The 23,675-nt window shown below is 50.8% G+C and overlaps 1 protein-coding gene across 24 annotated transcripts in view; it reads right to left on the bottom strand.

Moving 5' to 3' along the window:
• LOC122381465 overlaps nt 1-23,675 on the bottom strand; it is a 44,143-nt gene that overhangs the window by 14,688 nt on the left and 5,780 nt on the right. For 9 of the 24 annotated variants that reach the window (XM_043365671.1, XM_043365672.1, XM_043365660.1 and 6 more), the window contains exons 2-23: nt 20,084-20,269; nt 18,328-18,468; nt 17,790-17,822; nt 13,878-14,060; nt 13,461-13,604; nt 11,141-11,323; nt 10,337-10,468; nt 9,906-10,088; nt 9,460-9,591; nt 7,742-7,771; nt 6,650-6,832; nt 6,013-6,144; nt 5,280-5,282; nt 4,333-4,515; nt 3,967-4,098; nt 3,352-3,354; nt 2,320-2,511; nt 1,955-2,098; nt 1,549-1,728; nt 1,168-1,308; nt 844-1,026; nt 73-123 (exon numbers count right to left, since the gene is read on the bottom strand). In XM_043365671.1, the coding sequence (XP_043221606.1) occupies nt 73-123; nt 844-1,026; nt 1,168-1,308; nt 1,549-1,728; nt 1,955-2,098; nt 2,320-2,511; nt 3,352-3,354; nt 3,967-4,098; nt 4,333-4,515; nt 5,280-5,282; nt 6,013-6,144; nt 6,650-6,832; nt 7,742-7,771; nt 9,460-9,591; nt 9,906-10,088; nt 10,337-10,468; nt 11,141-11,323; nt 13,461-13,604; nt 13,878-14,060; nt 17,790-17,822; nt 18,328-18,468; nt 20,084-20,269 (2,874 nt within the window). The remainder of the gene's footprint in view (nt 1-72; nt 124-843; nt 1,027-1,167; nt 1,309-1,548; nt 1,729-1,954; nt 2,099-2,319; nt 2,512-3,351; nt 3,355-3,966; nt 4,099-4,332; nt 4,516-5,279; nt 5,283-6,012; nt 6,145-6,649; nt 6,833-7,741; nt 7,772-9,459; nt 9,592-9,905; nt 10,089-10,336; nt 10,469-11,140; nt 11,324-13,460; nt 13,605-13,877; nt 14,061-17,789; nt 17,823-18,327; nt 18,469-20,083; nt 20,270-23,675) is intronic. The other 15 variants (XM_043365668.1, XM_043365680.1, XM_043365677.1 and 12 more) reach the window with 11 other exon arrangements.

Here is a 23,675-nt window from a genome sequence, read left to right as displayed (position 1 = left end):
GCCGAATTTTCGCAGTTTTACGCGCCGGATAGCGAGTCGAATAGCGGAGAAAGAGTGAAGAGAGGTGCTTACTTTTTTGGGTCAAAACCCACTGTAGCACGGCTTCTTCTTTCTTTAGATCACCTAGAATGTTCGGGATGGCATTGGGTCAGAGATGGGCGTGCGAAAACAGAGTTCGCTCAGGGGTCAGGAACGAAAACACGCTGGGTTACAGTGTGTCTAAAAAATAAACGGTAAACTAGCTAGACAAAAAACAGAAAGTTGCGACTAAAACATCATCAGTTACCGGTGGTCGGATACTAAAGACGTCACAAAGGCACACACATGGTAAATGACACAGACCAACAAGGCGTTGTGTCGTGTGGTTTGCGTCAGAAACGAGCATGTTGCTGGCTGCTGCTATGCGCAACAGCATTGATGAAGCATAGAGCCGTGAAGCCTATCCTAAAACTATCCCTGCCTACTTTTAGATGGAACTAGCAGGCACATAACAAACACCCGTATGCCTATCAAGTGGAATATCAAAGCAATAAGTGACAGTCAAAATCTGGCCTGACTTAAGAATAAGAACGCAATGATAGATTCTTAGATGGCAGAACCCAGCAACGAAACCCTCCCCATTTAACAGCTAACTTGCCATCAGCTCAATGCCATGCACATTATACCATCCTAACAAACCAATCACTGACTACATAATACTCCGGTATCCCATCTCCGGTACCGGTCGGTCTCCATTTCCAAACCCCATACAATACGCTATCCTAGCCCCTCCCCTACCGACTACAGCTTGCCCTCTGACCCCCACCCGACCCCGGGCCGGGTCATCAGACCGGCCTCCCTCACCGTTGTAGACGATCGGGACCGAGTCCTCAAAGTAGACCACCGTGGGGAACGTGTGGATGCCCAGGCTCTTGGCGAACGCCGTGTCCATGGTCTTGACGAAGTGGATGCCGGCGTCGTCAGCCTCGTCGTCAATGTTCTCCAGCTCGGCCAGGATGGCGTCACAGTTCTTACACTTCTCGTCATCTGCCCGACAGTCGCGGCGTTAGGACGACACGCTAATGCGCAACATACAATTTTATTACATGAATGACCTACAATCTTTCGACTAGATAATTCGAATGTCGCACAAATTATAAACAAGTGAAAGTGTCTGGGTTTTCGTACAGAAGAAGACGACCAGGTAGTCGAGCTCGTCGACCATCTTCTGCAGCTGGGCGCCCTTGACCTCCTCGATGACGTCATCGGCGACCGTGTCCTTCATCTCCATCAGCCACTCGAGCAGCTTGTCCTCGTCCTTCAGATCGCCTATAGACACCATAAAAGCGTGAACAATGAAATTTCGCCGAAATGGCTAGTTATAATATCCAGACAAAGGTCACAGCAATGATATCTAATGAGGCATTCAAAATAGCATCAAGGAATAAGAATGAACGGAAATGTTACGCTACTGAATACAAAATTTTAAATGAGCACCACAAAAAACATGAAATCCTCCCGATAGCGGATTCTTCATTCACAAAACCCGACCCATGCATGTTTGCGTACCTTTGTAGACGACCGGCTTGTCATTGTGGAAGAAGACGATGGCCGGCCGGGTGACCTGGTACTGCTTGGCGGCCAGCGAGTCGGAGCACTTGACGAACGTGATACCGGCCCTCTCCGTGTCGTCGTCAATGTGCTCCAGCTCCGCCAGGATCGCATCCGCGTTCTTGTCCTTCTTCTTGTCTGCGGAGGGAAAGGGAGCGGTAAAAGTTAGCAGGCTTGAAATTGTTTTGGCTTTTGGAGGCGTCGTATAATGTATCATGAAGTGAGCATATTTAGTGCGAATAACTTGGCCAAAAGATTCACCATGTCACATAAACAGACTACCCACATAACGTAAGAAGCCGTAAGTCACTGAAGCAAGTAATCGATGCCAGATCACAGGACATTATCTTCCCATCTGACTCACAGAAGAAGGCGACAACGTCGTCACTGTCATCGTCGATGAACTTCTTGAGCATGCGTCCGTTGACCTCCTCGATCTGGTCGGGCAGCTCCAGAGTCTTGTCGTCCGTCAGCCACTTCAGCACGGCCTCCTCGTCTGCGATCTTACCTGCAGAAAATACCACCCAGGCGTGTACACACGGTTAGATAGATGTGGTGGTGGATTTGCATTTTGCGTCGTAACGTCGTGTCTCAAGTGCTGCTGGTGCTTGAACGAGTAACCTTATAATAAAAAAATGTAACACTTGTTCATTGAATTCAAGCTGACAGCAATATCCGGATATTCGCACGTAATCAAACCTTTGCACTATCTGCAAACAATCCACTTACCCGGATAGGCCAGAGGGTGACCATTCTTGTACAAGACGAGTGCGGGGAACTTTTTGATGCCCGCCGAGCTCTTGGCGAAGCCGGTGTCCTCGGTGGTGACGAAGATGATGCCGTGCTCGTCCGTCTCGTCGTCAATGTTCTCTAACTCGTCCAGCAGCCGGCTGCACTGGTCGCCCTTCTTGCATGGACCGCCTGAGAGCGGTGGGAGGGAGCGGGAGAGGGGGCGAGTGATGGTAGTGGTACCGTCAAAGAGGGATGGAGGGAGTGAGGGAGGGGATAGAGGTGGAAAAGGAGAGAGAGAGAGAGAGAGAGAGAGAGAGAGAGAGAGAGAGGGAGAGGGAGAGGGAGAGGGAGAGGGAGAGGGAGAGGGAGAGGGAGAGGGAGAGGGAGAGGGAGAGGGAGAGGGAGAGGGAGAGGGAGAGGGAGAGGGAGAGGGAGAGGGAGAGGGAGGGAGAGGGAGGGGGAGGGGGAGGGAGAGGGAGAGAGGGAGAGAGGGAGAGAGGGAGAGAGGGGAGAGAGAGAGAGAGAGGGAGAGAGAGAGAGAGAGAGAGAGAGAGAGAGAGAGAGAGAGAGAAAGAGAGAGAGAGAGAGAGAGAGAGAAGATAGAATGACGTGGGTGTGGGTCGAGGGTCTATGCTAAGAGCCAAACACTTTTAGCAAGCAATTTATGCACAATCATACAATGCCGATAGTCATTCACTTATGTATAAAGCAAATAAAGGTTCAGCTCAAGAGTAGGAATAGACGGAAGCATACCTGTAACAAATCATTTAATAAATGAAATAGATCATATCACAAACCATATGGCAATCGATTAAAATAAAACAACCTAATGACCGTGGGGTAGAATGAAAGCAACGAAAAACAACCGTTTAATTTTTACGAACATAATCGTTTCTTTACGCAAATAGTGATCGGGCAGAGCTTTAACTGAGAAAGTGGTGCGCATGCCAACTGAAATAACTCATTTGAAGCGGCTCATACGGGGAACACTGTAACACTCGCGTACTCACGACCTCCACGAAAACCTACCGACTGAAAATCAAGTAAAAATATGGCGTTATTCGAAGTTCTTAAACACCGCATTTGTATTTGTATTACCGACAATGTATTGCATTATACAAATGTGCGAGCGTAATACAAAAATGTGCACCAGTGCCTTGATATTCACAGATGAGTCGGTAAAAAAACATTTAACAATCAAATGTTAGAACCATGTAAAAAGTCAAATGTTAAGGATAGGCTTCGACTAACTAGTGGAGTGGCATGTTCACATTTATAATGCTATCATTCGACCTTTTTTAGCTACTTTATACAGAAAGTGACCAGAATACGTCATGACCACCACGCTGAATTTCAAATAAACCAGGCACCGTATTTGAGGTACAAATAAAAAAAAAAAATGGAAAAATAACTGAACCTATAACGGCACTTATATACTTATAATTTGCACAATTATTCTTTTACTTCAGCGTGACTTATTCTAGTCTAAATCTTCAGTGTTAAGGTGAACACAATTTTCACTGCCAATTAGAGTTGTCCGTGATCTGGATATAAGATATGTGAATGTTTGCAAGTGATTGACAGGACATGAGCCATGTTTGTTAGCACGCACGCCCACCCGTGCCAGCCGTGTCGCCGACTCACTGTAGTAGACGGCGACGTAGCCGTGATCCTTGACGAGGTCGTCCAGGATCTCATCAGTGACCTCCTCGATGGTGGAAGACTCCTTCTGCTCCACCAGCCACTCCAGCACCTGGTTCTCGTCGTTCAGATCACCTGAGGGCGCGGCCAGTATCGGTCAGACGGCAACAGACAGCTCGACATGTCATCAAAACGAGATAAGCGAGGTATTCATTTGTCGGAAAGAGGCTGTTCATTCAAAGCAATGAAGAATGCTGCGGAAATCAAGCACTTAATAGAAAAAAAGAAAAATCATGCATATGTAGAGCGGATACGAGCTGCAGTTGTGTTTCATTTACCGGACATATGCTCATACTGCACATCACTGACCTTCATAGATGCTGGGGATCTGGTTCTCGAAGTAGACCAGCGTCGGTAGCTCCTCGATGCCGTACTCCTTGGCTTCCTCGTCGTTGTCGATCTTGACGAAGACGATGCCGTGCTTGTCGCACTCGTCGTCGATGTTTTCCAGCTCGACCAGCGTGTTCAGGTCCTGCTTGTCATCCTTGTCGTCTGAAGAACAGCGGCGACTAATCAGCACTCTATCTTATTCCGCTGGTAATTTGAGACGTTCGGGGTCACAAGAAAGAGGTGATATTCTCAAAATGTTTTTTTTTCTTTTTACACATAACTTTCTTTTTATCTACTGCCCTGCGTTTCAAAAGAAGATATCAAAACACTATTGTCTCATAAATATGACCAAAGCAGTACACAACAACTACGATCACAGATGAATAGAGAAATGCAGTTTATTTATTAAAAAAAAAGAACTGGGTATAAGAATGGGGGTTCCACCACTGCAAACAGGGAGCGATATCACTCGTGCTTCATGGATAACCCGCATAACTGAGATGGTCGCAGATCGGAAACAAAATCACAACAAAGCACTTCCATTCGATCCTGACAAAATTATAAAGTACACATTAAAATATCGGTCATGAAATAAGATAAGGAAGGTAAGAAAGGAAATAAGTGAGAGGAAAGGGAAACAAAAGTAACTGCCTTCAGGTATTCAAAGATTTATTTCAACTTATTTTTATAAATCATAAAGAACGCAAACGGAAGATGAAATCTAGCTACGAAACAAATATTGCACTCAGCAATGGTCCCGATATCTAAATAACCAATATGTTAACAGAAAATGCCGCTTTTGAGGTTTCTTTTTTAACAGAAAAGCGGGGAACAAGTTCACACAACCATGCATACAACTCTATTATACTTCTTTTGATAAGAGAGGGCAATCTCAAAAGCTAGTACTCACGAACAAACTAACTTACCCCCTGAAAATCAGAAGGCCAGATAATAAGGTTAGACGCCGGACCATTAGCAGAATAACACATTTCAGTGTACGTGTAGTGTAGTGTTATTTTATGAGATGTGGCATGCATCCAAGATATAGTAACATCAATGATGCATACTTGTAGACAATATTTTCCCTGGCGCTTGATTAATGATCGTCGTTCGTGCATTTATATTGAAACTAAGAAACAAACATACGTATCATATGCATTCATATTTGTTAATTATGACGCGCTAAGGTGCCACGATACCCATTTACGAGTGATCAAATTGGCAATCAAGGGTTCTAGAGTATATGACGAACAGTGTGGACATCAAAGAACTAGCAGGCTAACGGTAGCTGGTTAAACTGCATTCACGTACACATTAACCTTAAATAGGTTTTCATGCAGCTACCTAAAACCAAATGTTCTCTGCTACCTCAAACGTGAAAGAAAATGAGTCATGATGCTGTGTAAAAATCAGTCAATCGTTCTGTTGTCGTCTACTAAGGATGACGAAACACACATCGTTTCTGCTCACTATGCGTGACTAGAGTGGGGGAAAGGAGACACCTGACACCACACCGGTAGATATACGCGCGCATTCAGTCACCATGACAAGACGTGGCTTGACTCAAACGACAGAGCGGCTAAAAGAATGGAGACTAGGCACCCAGTTTCCATCCCACCTCCAAGACCAGTATACGCAGAGCGGGCGGCGGGTACTCACAGAATACGGCCGCCACGTAGGGGTTCCTCTCGATGATCTTGTCCAGCATCTCGTCCGTCACGTCCTCGATCTCGTCCGAGGAGACCTGGCGCACTAGCCAGGCCAGCACCTCCTCCTCGTTCATCAGGTCACCTGTGCATCATCAGTTTCGTCAGGTCCAGGGGTGGAATCCGTCAGGTCACCGGGTCTCAGGATTCGCCGGGGTAGACTTATCGAGTTATAATAGCGGATCTATCAGGACATTTGGTCACTATGGTGAGCAAGTCAGGTCATCAATGTCAGAAGAGCAGACTAGTGCCAGCTGTCAGGCAGTGTCGATCACCGGAACACACACGAGAAAAACAAAACAGACACCAGAGGTCTTCCCCTCTGATGGATGGCCATCGCCCCAGTTGTTTACCATCTGGGAGTGTTTACGGTACCATGGACGGGCGTGCTTGCATATTTCGACTAAACTGTTACTCCCGGCACAAAGACGATAAAGAAAACAGATAAAAGCAAATACAAAATGCTCCCTTCTTCTGGCGATTTTCGTTACCTAAGCAATTGACACAACTCAATTTTCCTGATTCATGTTACTAAATCGTCGACAACACTCGGCAGCAGCTGTTGTCACCGCTTAGCGCTCAGCGCTCACCGTCATAGATGCTGGGGATCTCGTTCTCGAAGTAGACCAGTGTCGGCAGCTGCTCGATGCCGTATTCGATCGCCTCCTCCGTGTTGTCGATCTTGACGAAGACGATGCCGTGCTCGTCACACTCGTCGTCAATGTTCTCCAGCTCGACCAGCACCTTCTGCGACTTCTTCTGGCCCTTGTCATCTAGGGGACGGGCGAGCGGTGAGGGGGCTGGTGTGGAGAGGGGTGCAAGGAGAGGGGCAGGCAGGGAGGGCCGCACGGATGGTGGAACTCGGCGCAATGGGAAGGTGCCAATAAAGCAAATCGTGGCTCCTTGTAACATGCAATCAGCTGCAGCTCTTTAGCAGATACTGGTCAAAGGCTCCCAGTGAGCACCTCGAGCACATGCTGAGGCATGAACTCCTCACTGAATATTTCGTGTTTTTTATAGCTCAATCGTTTCCAGGCGGTGACAATTATGCGCAGAATGGCTTTTTTCCGTTGTGAGTGAATGGCTTGTTTTATCCACCATTATTACTTTTCCACCTTCCTGCATAAAGGCGGCTTAACTATGTTCTCAAACATTTCATGCATGCTTACTACTTGTGTCGACCTACGGAATCAGGAAAACAAATATTTGAGTCAGAACGACGTGGCACTGCAACTGCGCACACCTATTTTATTAAGCTGACTATCGGGTAAAAGCCGGTAAATAAAGATAAACTTGTGTATGAAGAAAGAAAAATCACGAATAGAGGCCTAAAGACACACTCATTTTAACGTCGAAACCCTAAGAACAACTTACATGCGGATCTTCTCAACAAAATACTCTAAAAGATCTTCGAAGGAATGTCTTGTCATGCAAAATCAAGCGACTACTGAATAAAAATGCAGCTGATTTTCGACATGAAAACTGAGATTGACGCATGCGCACTGTCGCCGTGCCCATGGGAACTAAAAAGGACGGTGAGAGACGGAGCGCTGCTGTAAGCTGTTCCACACGTGTATGTCTGGTCCTGTGCTGATGGAATGGGGTTTGGGAGTGGGGAGGGACCGAGGTGTCCCGAATCGGACCTACGGGGACAGCGCTGGGGATGACTCGGCGGTACTTACAGAACAGTACAGTCACATCATCGTGTTCCGCTGGAAACAGACGACGGACGTAACGGACCACCGAGGACGCACACAGACAGACACACACAGAGACTAGGGCAGACGGAAGGTCAGTCGGCAGACAGGGAGAGGAACAGACGGATGGACGGGCGGCCGGTGGAAGGGTGAAGATGACAGACGAACAGGCAGACAGACCGGACAGACTCAGAGAGACAGATAAGTGGCAAATAAACTACCGTGCTCTGCCATAAAATTACATTCAGCCCCAACCAATAAGAGAGCACAAAAGGCCACATTTCCATTCTTATTTCACCCCATACGTTTTATAGAACGAAGATCACCGCTCTTCGATGCATTATCGTAAAGAAACGTGCTTAAACGAGATACTACATTTGACAATCATATACATCGTCAACTCACAAGCTTTCTACTACATCTGAAGATGCCGCTCAAAACAAGCATAACTGATGCAGGCATATACTTAACACGCTCTTAACTGAGACATTCTATCGCAGTGACTTACGCATTCCTGATAACCGCGTTTAGGGAAATGGCTTTCCTTCGTTAAAGACCAATGAGATGACGTCCGAACGTACATAGTTATTATGAGAAAACACAGCAATGCATACTCGAAATGCAAGTACTATAACCTCGAAACATCATCAAATCATAATCTCTCTGCGCGCAAATGACATTGTGACCCGATTGTTTTACCAAACATGCGTGGTTTTCATAACAGTTCTGCTCCCCATGAATGCTGCATATTTCGACGATCATCAAACTAAATGTCTTTCGATGAACTCTAGCAAACAAAGACGTCACAATTCAGCTCTTTATACCATGACTCTCGGCCTGAGTTCAGACGCAGACGGAGCTGATCTCTCCCGCCTACAGCATCCCTCCAAGAACCGCAGTCAGCTGTGGATTTAGTAGCTGCGAATGACGCACAAATGGTCCTGGCGACCGGCACTGACTTCCTGGCCCGGTCGGTAAAACCCAGATATATCGTGGCACAGCTGACGCTTTCATACCACTACCGTGTTTACAGCAAAACCAAACCTAACAATAATGAAACGAATACTATCGTCTGGGTAGTCCCACGAAGAAAAACTTGGACATCGGACTTTGAGCGAAGTTGGTGTCGATTTGGTTGTTGTCGGCGGCGAACTGGGCCAGCCCGGGCCGCCAGCAGGGGATCTGGGCCGGGCTCAAACTCTGAGTCGGACTGGCCTGGAGCCGACACACCTGACGGTATAGCTGTGACGCAGCGGCCGTGTATGCGTGTGAGCCGACCGCAGGGCGCCTGGGTGGGGTCAGCAGAGTCTGAGCGGCATCGGAACTTGTGGTCAGACCTGACTCGAACTAGACCCGGCTGTGTTTACGAGTAGACCTGGCCCGGTCCCGATTTCCTTGCGTTTAGATAGGGTTAGCCTCTCTAGGGATAGTCACTATACCCTATCCCCGATCAGCCACATTGAGAATGGATTGATCGACGACAATTATTCACCTGACGTGTTCTTGGGTCTGCTGATTGGTGTCCCATAACAACCCAACAATAAGGTCACGATGCGATAAAGCTCTTTGTGTAGATGAAGAGACAAAGCGATTGTGTGGCCTTCCTTTGTGGATGACCGTGTGTTTTTCTCTGCCTGAAAGCAGCTTTCTACTGTGTTCGGGTAGCCAGCCCCCGCCCAGCCCTGTTTGTCGGCGATACGTACAGAACAGCGCAGCCAGGTGCCCGGTGCCGTCAATCAGCTTGTCGAGCATCTCATCGGTGACGTCCTCGATCATCTCGTTCTCGACCTGGTCCAGCAGCCAGGCCAGCACCTCCTCCTCCTTCATCAGGTCGCCTGTTGGTCATCCGGCGCTGGCAGTCACTACCACGGTCCTAGGTCACCTACGCAGGTCACCACGGTCATATCGGCAAAAAAACGAATGGTGCATTAGCACTTCATCACACGGTATCGCCAACACCAAACCTTCATATTCTAGAGAGCAAATTTATTTTGAAATGCCCAAAAAATACGTTAAGCATAGCAAAAAGACGTAAAGATGCAAGTCTTCAGAGCCCTGAGGTGGTCTCCATTGTTATTACTCCCACATATGCCTTCCATCACACACATAACCTGTCGTGGGTAAAAAAGACCGCGTTCTGCGAACGCACCATCGTAGACGCTGGGCACGCCGTCCTCGAAGTAGACCAGTGTCGGCGTCTCCTCGATGCCGTACTCCTTCGCCTCGTCGTCGTTGTCGATCTTGACGAAGACGATCCGGTTCTTGTCGCACTCGTCGTCAATGTTCTCCAGCTCGACCAGCACGCGCTGCGACTTCTTGTCGTTCTCATCGTCTGGAACGGGAACAGTATAGAGACATTGCAAGGGATGAAGGGAAATAATTTCTAGTACAAAATATCTGTTGTTCAACCAAATGCACTAAAAAAAAACTAACCATAAGCAGTCCTCGATTTCATTGCAATTACTTTCCGCATTGTGGTGGCATTCTTGCCGAAAACTGCGGCATTGCAAAGCATTTTCGATATACCTATGATTAAACGCAGCGCTAATACACTATGAGAGAGGTAAACTCGTTACTCACAGAAGAGGACGGCCACATGGCTCTCCTCCTTGATGAGCTTGTCGAGCATCTCGTCCGTCACGTCCTCGATCTCGTCCGACTCGAGCTGGTGGATCAGCCAGGCTAGTACCTCGTCCTCATCGGTGAGGTCACCTGGGAGGTCACGTGACAGGGGTCAGGTCACTAGAGAGGTCATAGTTCTGATGCTTTCCGTGAGATTTCATATTTTAGCCAGACCTTCTGACAGGTCAGAGTCGAGTCAGGTCATCTGATGTCACTGTGCTGTAGAGATGCGTACTACAAGACATATAAACAATTAAACAGCATGCCTACGTCGCTGGCACCTCACGGGGTCCATCAATCGAACCTTGGTCCCATATCCAAACTAAACAAAGGCCCCGCTCATAACCAGCCCTCCAGGCTATCGGCCGCACATGAATGTCAACCGTCGATTATTGGGACTGTTATAATCACCGCACATGAGGAGTCGAAGATGTCAACAATCGATTAAAATTGGGACTATTGTAATCATACCTACATTATACATACAACCCTCCCACCTGGGTTTAACGACATTGATAGTCTAATCAAATAATCACACATGAGAGACAACTAGGCAGGCGTGTTTGTTCGCTCTAGATAAACTAAGGAGATGCATATTTGTATACAAAGTAAACAATCATGTAACACAAATAGCTCGATGATTTCATTGGGCTAAACCTAACGCATTACTGCGCGAAAGAAAACTAAGCGAGCTGCTTCTTTGCGCGAGCTGCTTCTTTGCACGATTCAAAGCATTCATACCCAAGAGAAGCATAGTCTCACCATCGTAGATGTTTGGGATCTCCTTCTCGAAGTAGACGAGCGTGGGGAACTCCTCGATGCCGTAGGACCTGGCCGCGTCCTCGTCATCTGTCTTGACGAAGTGGATGCCGCGGTCGTCGCACTCGTCGTCGATGTTCTCCAGCTCGGCCAGCGCCGCCTCCGAGTCCTCGTCGTCCTCCTGGTCTATGGACGAGGACGGGGGAAGGGATTAGGGTCACCAATGGAAGTCCAAGAAGAGGGATTTCACATGCCTCCTGATTGATAAGTTAGGAGAGATTGCAGCAACATGATGAATCCGGTAACGAATGGGAGGGAAAACGGGCTTTAGTGAGCTTCATCGTGCTTAGTTTGCCACACGCAAGGCCGTATCCGACCCTTCACCTTCCGTGGCTCCTTCGCTAGCGGTTTTCCGGAGAGCCAATCACTTGAAAAGGACCACACAAATTATTTATGCAATGACGTCCTAACACGGATGTATCTGCCGACTGCCCAATTTGATTGCAACTAAATATGTAGACTAGTGACTAGTTAATTCGGTCAATATTTGGCCAACTGTAAAAACTGCTAAATGACCGCGCCTCAGCAGAGAGAAGTCGACCACCCGTCGTGCCGGGCACCCATTCGCCGTTTGCGGGGCAGCGGTCCGTGTTTACACACCTCCCCAGGAGCGTGACACCGCCGCGCTCGCTCCGAGAGCGTCCCGCTGCTCTCACTGTAAGCAGCCGGCGCCCGGGCGCACCTGGCCGAGAATATACCGGCGCCGGTCCCAGTGGAGACCGGGAGTATACAGAGAGCAGGCGATCCGTCGTCGGCCGCCGCCACTAGACGGCCGGCCAGACACACAGACGCGGCCGTCATCACAGCTCCGTCATCGTGCCGCCGTCATAAGCCCGTCAGCTGCACCGGTCGGGAGGGGTTAGTGAGAGGTGGTGGTGAGCTGAATCGTAACCGTCTGGGGTGATTGAAAGAGATGCGTCTTCTTCTGGAGTACGCATCGGATAACTTTTGGTGATATAACCAAGAATCTTTTAACAGGTATCTATACACATTAAGAATAATCGCTTTACACAAACAGTAATTTTTATGATTTTGCGACAATTTTTCATACAAAATCATTACGATACGTCAGCGAGGATAGACAGGAATTTCTCAATGTGTCGCCGAGGAAATCAGTGTTTTCAGCGGGCGTGTCGGTGCCAAACAGCCATCAGATGACCTCGTGAAAAGTTCGGCGTTGACCTTATCTCAGTGGGCACTTCACAGAAACAGCCACGGCCCCACAGTGAACCTCCATTATCTGTCAGAAATCGAGCTGTCGACTGGCAGGCAGACAACCCCACCGCCCGACAGTGGCGTCCCACCAACCACCAGCAGGTGACAGCTCCTGACGGTCCCACCGGCCGTCAGCTATGGAAGTTCGGAGCCCTACTAACCGTCAGGGTGACAGGCCGTTTCGACTCGGAGCGCCCAACTTAGAACGCCAACGCCTTGTGACGTCTCTCAACTTCGCGGTGGCATCGTTTGCGTGAGAACAATAGCCTGTCCTGTGCTGCTCCCTGGGAGTCTCGAGTCTCGAACTGACCTACCCCACGTGACGCGCGACAGCTCCTGGTGGCCCGAGGTGCGGCGCACCCCGCGACGGAAACTGGGCGCGGCCACCACACCCAGCGGCGATACGCCCCTCGGCGACCTCCGGCGATGGGAGAGGCCGGTCTCTCATCAGGTGCGGCCGTCTGGCGTGATCATCGCGCCACTGGAGCCACCGTGGCCGGGTGGGGTGACACCGCCGCGCCGGCACCACGCCGATAGCGGCTGACACGGCCGGAATGTGACTGCTGTCACGGCGCCGCCGGCTCCTCTCACCGGGCGCCGCGCCACCCCCGGAGACGAACCGGAAGTCGGTGGGTTCCGGCGCCACTCCGACGTGCCGTGCGCAACGGGGTGTGGGCCGCGGCACAGACAGGGTGGAGTAGCCCGAGCTTGCATGAATGGCTTCGGATCGGCGAAAATATGACTGACTTCAATGGCTAAAACCAAAACGCCGCGCATCAATGATCCTGCTTCAAAGCTCAGAAGCTCATGGAAGGGAACAGGAAAACAAACCAGGTCGACGGCTCAGCATAGCTGGCCTGGAGCTATAGGCTATTTTCCTCTTTTATAATTTACATTGCCTAAGAAATGTAATAATCCTAAAGAAAAAGATAAAACACGTCCCTCAAACTACGCAAAAGAGAAATAAAACAACCAGATCAAAACCACGCCCACCTTTTCCTCTTGCAGTTCCCCTCACAAACCGTCCCCTCCCCCACTGAACACTCACAGAAGAGGACGGCCAGGTAGTCGACCGAGTCGATCATGGCCTCCAGCATGGTCTCGCTGACGTCCTCGATCTCGTCGTCGTCGTCTCCGGTGGACTTGTTCTGCACCAGCCAGTCCAGCACGTCCTCCTCCTTCGTCAGGTCGCCTGAGGGCACAGCGGGGTGATGGAAGGTTAGAGACAACACCTCTCAGGAGCGGCTAAATCAGGCCAGCTTGAGGATCGAATGTCCCGTCAGTGTATATATATCTAGAATGTTTCAAGTCCATCTCGGTTCGGAGACAAAAACTAAGCTGCAAGTCCGGGTCTGCTCCACCCATTCCCTTCATCATTCACCATGGCTCTTCCACAGCCCTTCACTCAACACCCTGACTCGTCAATCCCCGCACTCCCCCTCCCCAGTCGCCAGCCGACACGTACCGTCGTAAACGATGGGAATCCGGTTCCGGTAGTAGACGAGCGTCGGCAGCGAGTCCAGAGAGTACTCGTCGGCCAGCGCCTCGTCGTTGATCTTGACGAACGCGATGCCCAGCTGGTCGGCCTCGTCGTCAATGTTCTCCAGCTCCTTCAGCGCGCGCTCGCACTTACGGCAGCTCGACTTGTCTGTAATATGGCCCCGGGAAGGGTTACGGGTGCTCTAAGAGGAGGGCTCGGACGGCCAGGTCGGGTACAGGGATGGAAAAGTCTCGCGTTGGTGGAGGTCTCGGAGAGGGGGGCGTCGAGTTTGCAGCAGCGGGGCTGAGTGGGGTGGGGGCATTGCAGCCGGGTCATCGAGATGAGGTGGCTATTTTAGGAACTGGGTTGGTAAGGTGAGACTGTCTGTAAAAATGGATGCAGCGGGTGAGAGGGAGCGTTTTGAGCAAACGGCTATATTGAAGCGTCATCGGTAGCATTCTCGACAATAATGAATGAGCTCAGTGGACACTGGACAGCGATTGCTTTATGGATCGCGGCATCGTTGGATGGGAGTGAAGCTCTGGTGACCTGTACCCATCGAAATACCAGTGGCCCTATACCAGACAGTCTGAAGCTGTAGCTGACTCTGCCGTGTCAAAACCATAATTTGACACACTCCAGGGTTACGCGTGGGGGCAGCGGGAGTGGCGGCATGCCGACCCCGTAACATGATACTGAGGCGGCCGGCCAGCCTACACTGGCCGGTCCGGAGCCGGCCGCGGGCGGGGCGCAGCCAGGAACGCGGCAGCGCTGACGGCAGCACCGGTGTATTTACAGCAGTGCAGCGCTGGCACCGCAGGCCGCCCTCCTCTGTACTCAGCCTTGTCCGGCCGAAATACTTCGTGCCCTGGGGACAATTTACAGGCCTGGCCACGCCTCGGCAGACGGCAGCAGCGCCGGACTGTCCTCTGTCGCGCGGAGTTAGCGCTCCAGCTCTGAGCCAAGACAGGTAGAGTCTTGGAGGGGATGAGGTACAGACTTGACCCTGCAGTACCGGCAGACCGCGACAGCCTGCAGAGGTCATGGTGCTCCACGGCACGCCGTCAAGTTTCCCACTCGCTCCTCCCCACCAGTATACGTGGCGACCGCTGCGGAGGTCGCCGTCGGACGGTCGGCAGGACCGATTTGGCCGGCGGCCGCCGTCGCCACGCGGGCCAGACAACCGGACGGACATAGCCGGCGCGCTTACAGCCGTCACTGTCGGGCGGGCGCGCCGCACGCAGCGCTGACGGCTGCCGGGCGCGCCTGCAGGCGGCGGCGCATAGTTCAGCAGCAGACACGGCGGCCGAGAGACTATCAGAGGTGGAGTGGAGGGACGAGCAGCGTGCTATCACCGGCTCGCCACCAATCACCAAACTCTGAGCTCGCACGTCAGGTACATATGTACGTAGGCGGTTCCCCGGCCAGACGGTCTACAACCATGCATGGTGCTGAATAAACCGTCCTAACCGGGGAGAAAATAGACGTGCCGTGTGTGAAATCAGCGCTGCTGACACATTTCAGTTTCAATACAAGCAGGAGCTGCATTTGTCTATGACGAAATCGAATTCCGGCGAGCGTTGCGTGGAACGGTCTGCCAATAGGTCTAACCTATTGTTGTTCAAAGCGTTATTCTCGGTTCTGGCAGCCGGCGTGAGACACAAATGCCAAGGTCGGCTGCCAAAGGACACTGCCAAGGGGTACACTCAGATGTCTCCATTTCTGAACTTGCGAAACTCAACTGTTTGAACGAGGTTTTCAGAGCATCTGAAACTATAACGATTTTCGTTCGATAATTGGTTTGCTGGCCATCATTTGATGGTCTGGAGCAGAAACTTGAACCAGGTTGCCCACATAGATCAGAAGTGGAGTGCAAACCCAGTGGGGCGCTCAGCACTCCGGCGACCCGTGGCTCGAGCGCGACTTCTATGTTTCGTCACCCGTTAGGTATTTGTTTTTGTGTCAAGTTACCGGCACGTCAAACTCGGTGAGCGGACCATGATTTCAGGACCCCACTGTATAGACGCATTATCAGTTTAGCCTTTTTCACACTACGCTATGCAAAATTTCCGTTGAAACAATAGGTAAGAATCTGTTCAGCTAAAAACCAATCATACCTACATTCAGGTCACCCAAAAATGCATCTTTAAACGATTCAGTCTCCATGTAAAACGGCGTCCACCGGGTCGCCGTCCACCGGGTCGCCGTCCGCGCCGCTCGCTGGGAGGACCGTTAGTAGCAGCGGGCATTCCAGCGGCTCCGCGGCGGGCGCGGCGACGGCCCGCCGCGTCTCAAGAATAGCCGTCGGCATGTGGCCGTCCGTCTCCGGGCGGGGGCGGGGGCGGCGGCGGCGGCGGCGGGGGCGGGGGCGGTCCCCGACCGGCCGCTGCCGGCCTGTCAGGTGGTGCCGGTCGCCGAGCCGAGCCGACACCGGCGGCTGCACCGTCGGCGATGACGGCGGCTCCAGCCAGCCTCGATCCCCGCCGTGACCCGAGTGTGCCAGGTGCCAAATCGCCAGCGACTAGACGGTTTGGATTTGGTGAAATGGAAACCTACAGTTGCCGAAAGCTCAAGCCGTGGTTGCGTAAGCTTACGTAGCACGACGACAGGAAGTCCAAATGCACGTCGCGCACATCTGCAAGGGTTTATTCATAACCTGAATTTAGGACTAACAAATGGCCCACCAGCCATCAAAATACATTCCAGTCATGTCTAACATTTACCTGAAGCCCATGTTTATTTATCACCAGGGTGACGAAGAGGGCAGCGTTATATGTCACGGTACTATCTGTAATAACAGAGGGCAGAGCCATCGGCAAAATTTGAGCCGCCCGGCGGATTCCGAGGGAGCGATTTTCGGTGATAAATTCTCGCCAGTGTCGGCTGTGTCCGGTGGCCGGCTGATGGTTCTCGGCCGGCCGGTCGGCAGTCGGCCGCTGCCAGACTGGCCAGTCAGTGCCGGCAGACGCTAAAATTAGCACCCGATACAGACAGTTCGAAGCCAGTCACGCCTAAAAGCACGGCCGAGCGCGACCGGCGAGCTGGCAGTGTCATCGGCCGCCGTGGCTTCTGTCGGCGGCACTACAGGCCGGTGACCTTCCCCATACACACCGCGACTCCGCAGCGGCTCGAACGGCACCGAATGAACAAAGGAGTTTTCGAACTGAACAAGAAAGCATGGATGAAGAGAAATGAGCTAACATCACCGTGAAACAACTGTTGAAGGTTCGATCCTCAATGCAGACAGGTCATGGGACTCTGTAAATGGAATGTCACGCAGGGAGTTGCAGTTGTGTGGTGAGGGATTTGTCGGGTTCATTCACATGACTGTTCACATCACTGGTAAGCATACACTGAGCAGTGAGCATGCTGCTGACAAGCAACAGGTACGCCAACCGTGCTGAAACACCGAGACGATGACACTGTAGGTACTTACTAAATCAAATGCGCTGTTTGTGTCCGTTCTTTGTTAGTGCTAGCTCCATGCTATATACCTGTAAATGTGCACCCACACTCTTCAAGCAGGGCCCGGGTGGGCAATGAGTGGTCGTGCGAAGTATGTAATGGAAGTTGTAGAGCAGTCGCGAGGCTACTACGCTACAGGGGAGCATTGAAGGGCAGTACTGGGGCTACTGTGGTGTGGAGATGGGTCATCCATGTGTCTGAAAACTAGCAGATATAGACACGGGCCTCTAGATCAGTTGCTGCCATTGGCTGCTCGAGAAACATGGTCCGTGGGATGAAGGTAAGAAGCTGTTAAAAGCCTTTGGAGGGTCCGAAATTAAACACCGAACGCCCTAAAAGAGTTCCACACATAGGTAGAAACACCGCCTAGAAATAAAAGAACCGAAAAGAAGAGCGTTAAGTGAGCACGTTGGTCGGCGCACGGTTACTTACACTCGGACAGTCGGCAGCTCTCTACCGACGGACCTGTGGCCACAAAACGGGGGGCCGCACTCAGCCGCCGCCGCGCGACGCGGGCTTCGCCGGAATACCTAAATCGGTCTCAATACGAAAACGTCCTCCTAAATGGCCTGAATTACAGATATGTAAACGGAAGTTTCACTCTCCTTTTGCAGAGAGGGGATTCAAGGCGATCTGGATTGTTCTTGGTTTACGGAACAGATTCGTGCTTGATGACCATTTCACAGGGGTAAACACCACGTATTTGCAAAGCAAGACAAACAGCACATGTTGGACAATCACAATGAACTCACATACAAATATACATCCGAAGTCGAGATAAAGGGTGCATTGAACTCTCAAAACGCGAACCAAGAGCAACACTTTCAGCCGAATAAAACCAAGCTACAATATTTACAAACCCAATAACCAAAAACGGCGACAAAACACAAAATAAATCACTAAATGGAAATCATATGTCATCCAACTCACTCGCATTAAACCCAAACTGTGTCGAACTGGACGGACTTACAGAAAAAGACGGCCACGTAGGGCTGTTCCTCGACAATTTTATCCAGGATTTTGGCGTTGACCTCCTCGATCTGGTCTGGGAGCTCCATGGCGTCCAGACTGGTGAGAAACTCCAGCACTTCATCCTCGTTCATCAGGTCACCTGTGCACGACAGAGCAGGGAGTGTGGTTCCAAATACAGACAAACACCGACTAAGCACCATTAGACGGCATAAGGCTAATATTGGGGGACGGTCGAGTGAATGGGTGTCGGACATCTGGGTGTCGGGAGCAGTGAACAGCCAGAAGGTGCCGATGTTAGAGTGAGTTTGCGAAATCCGTGGATCCGTGGATTTCCTAGGGAATCCGCGGACCAGCACCTGGGTGCTGACACCTGCTGACTGTCAGGATGCTGACTGTCAGCACACTGACGATTGGTAAGGTGCATGGAGAGCTGGGTGCAAGACAACGGCCATCCTGAGTGCTGAACGCTGAACTGACAGACAGCCGGATAGATGCACTGCTGACTGCCATTAGGTGGATAGAAAGCTCGTTGGGTGTCCCGACGACAAGGTGCTGAACAGCAGTGGAGCGTTTTGTGACGCTCGAATACCGTCCACGACAGCAGCGTTTCGCACGTCGCGGATAGCTGGGTCAGACTAAAGAGGGGATGTGACGTGCCAACAAAGTTTTATCATGAAGACATTGAGAAATGATAAAGACCACGCTTAAAAAGAATCAATCTAGTTAAGCTAGCCTGGCCTGTGAAACAAACGCTTAGGGACTTCATAACGCTTCTTATTTTGGTTGTCAAAAAATAGCCTCTGTAAGGGTTCATAATTATTGCTCCGTTTTTGTAAATAAGCGATATAAACACATGCATTTCGACGTGATTTTCCTACTGCCGACTGTCGCAGCTACTGCCGCCAAACAGCCCTAAAGTAAGGCCAGTCCATCCATGCCACCATAAGGGCTTAGAGCACTCGTGATCGAAACTGCAGCCGTTTTCTGACCGCAACTGATGATCAGTCACTGCGCTACAGGCAGCCATTGTACTGGGTGTACATACTAACACCCTCTCACTGCAGTACCTTGATGATCGAGTGAAATGGCTTCAACGCATGCCAGCGCGCTTCCGTCGAATTAAGCATGTTTGCTGGGCTTGGCACTCTCTCTGTAAGCTGAAGGCACTGGCAATGGTTTGATGGCGTCGACAGGCGGGAAGAGACGCCCATCGCCCAGCGGCAGGTCGACAGGTGCCCTCGTTTATTTACGCTCTCTGGAGGGTCTTTGCTGACGTCACAAGACTGACAGCGTTAAATCAAACCGTCGAGAAGCATTATTTTTTAAGTTAGTAACTGAAACCCCCACGGGCCGAAACCACCGAATTTGGAGTTACGCTGGTTGAGGTAGTGAGCCAAACCAAGACCAGCAAGTAGCAATGGCCAGCAATTTTCTCAAAAGAAGCAGTGTATTAGCAAAGTGAGAAGTACTGGTCATGTTGAGCGTGAGGCACACGTTTTCCCGATGACAAATACATAGGTACATTATCTTGGAATAGCTAAGAAGCGATCGGTACAAACACATAAACAGTGACGCGAGAAACATCGCGTGGCAAGAAAGATTGGTAATCAATTGCGTTATCACGTAAATCGATAAGACTGACTTGATTATCAATTGATTAGCAAATGCTGAAAGAAAACTGCCTGGTTACTGACCGCACGACTGTACTTATTCTAGCCGCACCTCTGAGTCAGTTGATCGACACACGTACGTACCCTCGTATTTGATGGGCTCCTTGTTCCTGAAGTAGGTGAGCGCCGGGAACTCAGAGATGCCGTACTTCTTGGCCAGCTTCTTGTCGTTGATTTTGACAAACTGCACTCCGAACTTGTCCGTGTCATCGTCGATCGTTTCGAGTTCGGTCAGCACAGCGTCGCAGTCGATCTTACAGCGACGGCCGTCTGCCGGGCAAAAAAAGTGGGAGTCGGGGTTAATCGAGGATAGAAACAATGAGAGCACTCAACAAGTCATTTTCCAGCGGAATATGGCTTCAGCAGTCACCTCAGGTCACACGAACAGAAAAGAACAGAACAACATGCCTACGAGTTTTTTTTTCTACGGCCATTCTCCTATCGCGCACAGAAAAAATTGAATCGGCGTCCGGCGATATAAAGATGGATTGTATTACTTCAAGAATAATTAAAAATAGGATGCTCGTATAAATGTTGATCGTAGAACATGTACTGGTATGCAGAAGAAATCAGTGGTAACAGAAAATATAAATGTCAAATTATCAGGTGGCACTGGGTGGCAAATCCAGTCGCCTAATAGAGTGACCATACATTACCATTGGAACGATTGCGGTATACCTAATAAAAAACTTAGGCAATATGTTCTGATTTCAATTTTAGTCGGTTACCAACAGCACACCGTGTCCGTCACCGGAGACCATATCATTTATCTCCCAGACGACATATGACCGTTCTCATCCGCCGAGCCGTAGGCCGATCCGGTACAAACCAGATATTTCTCAGCCTACATGCATGCGTATGTGTGTGTGCTTTCGGCGGGGTGGGAGCTCCGGTAGCCCAGTGACTCGTCCCCAATGCCTTTCCCCTCCCCCCGCAGCGCCGGAAGTCACGTTGTGTGTTCACAGGGCGGCGCGGCACCTGCGACACGACCCTGCAGGACTCCTCGTCAGCTGCGACTGGCGCGCGACCCTGACCACCATCCACACTTCCTGGTGACGAGATGGCCGGCTCCCACTCCCCGGTGAGAGAAGTCTCCGGGCGGCATGGGGGTTCTCACGACCCACAGGCCCCTCTCGTGCCACCGACGGAAGCTTATCGGAGGCCGCGTCGCAGGTGACTCCGACTCAGAAACGCCAGTCTCTGACTACTCAGAGTCATATCTGCTCTGTCGCTAGCACGTGGAGGGAAACCTCAAATCAGCCCCCGACAGCCAGATCACACGCTGATAGTCATACAGCTGCGGTTTAGCCGGATACGCCACGATGAGTCAATATTGAATAAATAATAAACGTGATTAAATCAAGCCTCATAAAAGTTTATTCATACCACCAAACTGGCGATTGACATAGGTCCAGCCAAACCGGCAGAAACAGATCTCAAATGCCTGCTCGCTGGTATAAACAAGCAGTTGAAGACACCAAGAAGTGAGCATCATCGGGGCTTCCAGCTTGCGCTCTCGGCTCAACGATAGCTCAGCTCTCGACTCCGGCTTTTGGCTCTTGTCTCTCAGAGCTCGTCTCTAGGCTCGGTCCTCAGCTCTCGGATGGGTTCTTGACTCGTCTCTCCGATTCCCTCTCTGCAGTTCTCAGCTCGGCTCTCAGGGCATCGCTAAGCTCTCGGTTCTCAGTCGGCTCTCGTCTCTCGGAGCTCGACTCTCGTCTTTTGGATCTCGGCTCGCAGAGCTAGTCTTTCGTCTCTTGGCTCTCGACTCGGCTCTCAGCTCTCGGCTATCGGCTCTCGACTCGGCTCTAGGCTCACCTCTCCTCTATCGGCTCGCGGCTCTCGTCTCTCGATTCGTCTCTCGCCTCTCATCTCTCGTCTCCACCCGCACCTGCCCCTCCCGTCCAGACAGGGTGTCGACGCGCCGCGGCAGAGGCGGTGGCTGGGACGGACGGACTGCCTGGTATAAATAGAGCGGGCCGCCGACTCTCGTCACTGGCACATCGCTCAGCTCTGGTCCCGCGCCGGAGCGACTGGCCGCAGATTGCTCAGATAGAGTACGCACTCACCAGCTGGGCGCACGCACAAACACAAACACGCAATAAGTCTGTGGCACCGTCGATGTCTTGACGCCGCACGGTTTTGATGAAAAATAGGCATGTCTTTTTACTTCCGCCATGCAACAGGTTAGCCCACTGCATTGTAGAGATATTTTAAAAGGAAACAATTATCATAAAGCTGCTTACACTTCCCGGTTTCTTCCTGAAAAACAGCAATTTTGCATGTGGCAGTTAAGACTGTCTGCACGCTGTTGGATGAAAGCGCGCGCGCCCAAGATCTGAGTCACAGGAGTTGACTCTGATGTCCCACATCTGACTCATGGCGGAGGTGAGACGGGGCAGCTAACGGAGAGCGAGACTGCGCGGCGAGGCGATGGAGGCGTCTCCACGGGAGGGTCGGCGCACTCCAGGTGCGTCGATCGGCAGTGTTTGTCTGACGGCCGCCGCCGACTGCTTATTTACCGACCGGCTGTGGGGCCCCGGCCTGCCAGACCCATGAGCAGCGGCTGGGTTCGGGGTGGGGAATGGGGCTTCACAATAGGTACCCATGATTTCCAACAAGTACTAGGAAAATGATTACGAAATATGATTCGTTTAACGACACATGAGTTATAAGCATGGCATGGCATGGCAAGAGCCCAACCGACTGAATTCCATTTTTGGAATTTCGTCCTTTGACACCTCCTAGTCATACAGCACTGCTCGGACGACATGCAGGCATCATGCATGTGCCAAGAAAGAGACACCGAAAGCTGACGTCCGTCAGATGATGTTGTTTATGCAAACAACTTTGACAAAATGTCAACGCCTGTTATAAATGTCACGATGAAAAATGTGTTTTTCATGGAAAAATGTGTTTTTCATTGAACCTCTCCCTCATATCACATGATAAATATACGAGAGCCGTCATCCACAGTTGACAAGTGAGAGTCTGGACGGCAGAACGTCCGTAGACCAGCAGCTCGCCCGCTCGTGCATTAAGCGAATACATCATGGCTCGGATAGCAGACTCTGCAGCCGAGAAACGACAAAAGGGCAAGCGACCAGTCTGGTCTGGTCTGCATGGTGTGGTCTCGCTGTGTCTAGCAACGCCACGGCACCTCAGTCGCACTCACGGCAGTAGCCGCGGCCTGCTGCCACGGGGACACCTGCCGTCTGACAGTCGCAGCACTGCGCGGTGACGTGACACACCAGAGAGACGGCTCAATGGGTTGGATGGACTTGGTTACCGGCCAAAATATTAAGGAAAGTAATATGAAAATTTGATGAATCATGAGAGAGCGGATATAATAGCCAATTGTTTTAATAAGAAATACAGTATAACTCACTACTTCCAAAGTTAAGTGAATAAAAGAGTGAAACGTTGAACTGAACGCCCGCATAAAAAAACCGATAGAAGCGGCAGCACAGAAGATCAATATGCTTCGATTCTTGATATTCTTCCTGTCACAACGTATTGCGTCTTACAAGCTTGCGCTTCCCGAACAAATTATTTTAAAAAAAAAACTATCGATGACGTGCGACTGAACGCAAACGACTAAGTCCCGCCAGGGTCATCAAGCCGTCCCGCGATGTCTCATCCAGTCGACTCCCTGCCAAAGTCGCCGTACGTCATC

This window comes from Amphibalanus amphitrite, unplaced genomic scaffold, assembly GCF_019059575.1.
Source record: "Amphibalanus amphitrite isolate SeventyFive unplaced genomic scaffold, NRLGWU_Aamphi_draft 000120F_arrow, whole genome shotgun sequence".
In the NCBI taxonomy this organism is placed as follows: domain Eukaryota; kingdom Metazoa; phylum Arthropoda; class Thecostraca; order Balanomorpha; family Balanidae; genus Amphibalanus; species Amphibalanus amphitrite.
Note: the sequence above shows the minus strand (reverse complement) of the source record. Positions and strands in the feature narration are given on the sequence as shown.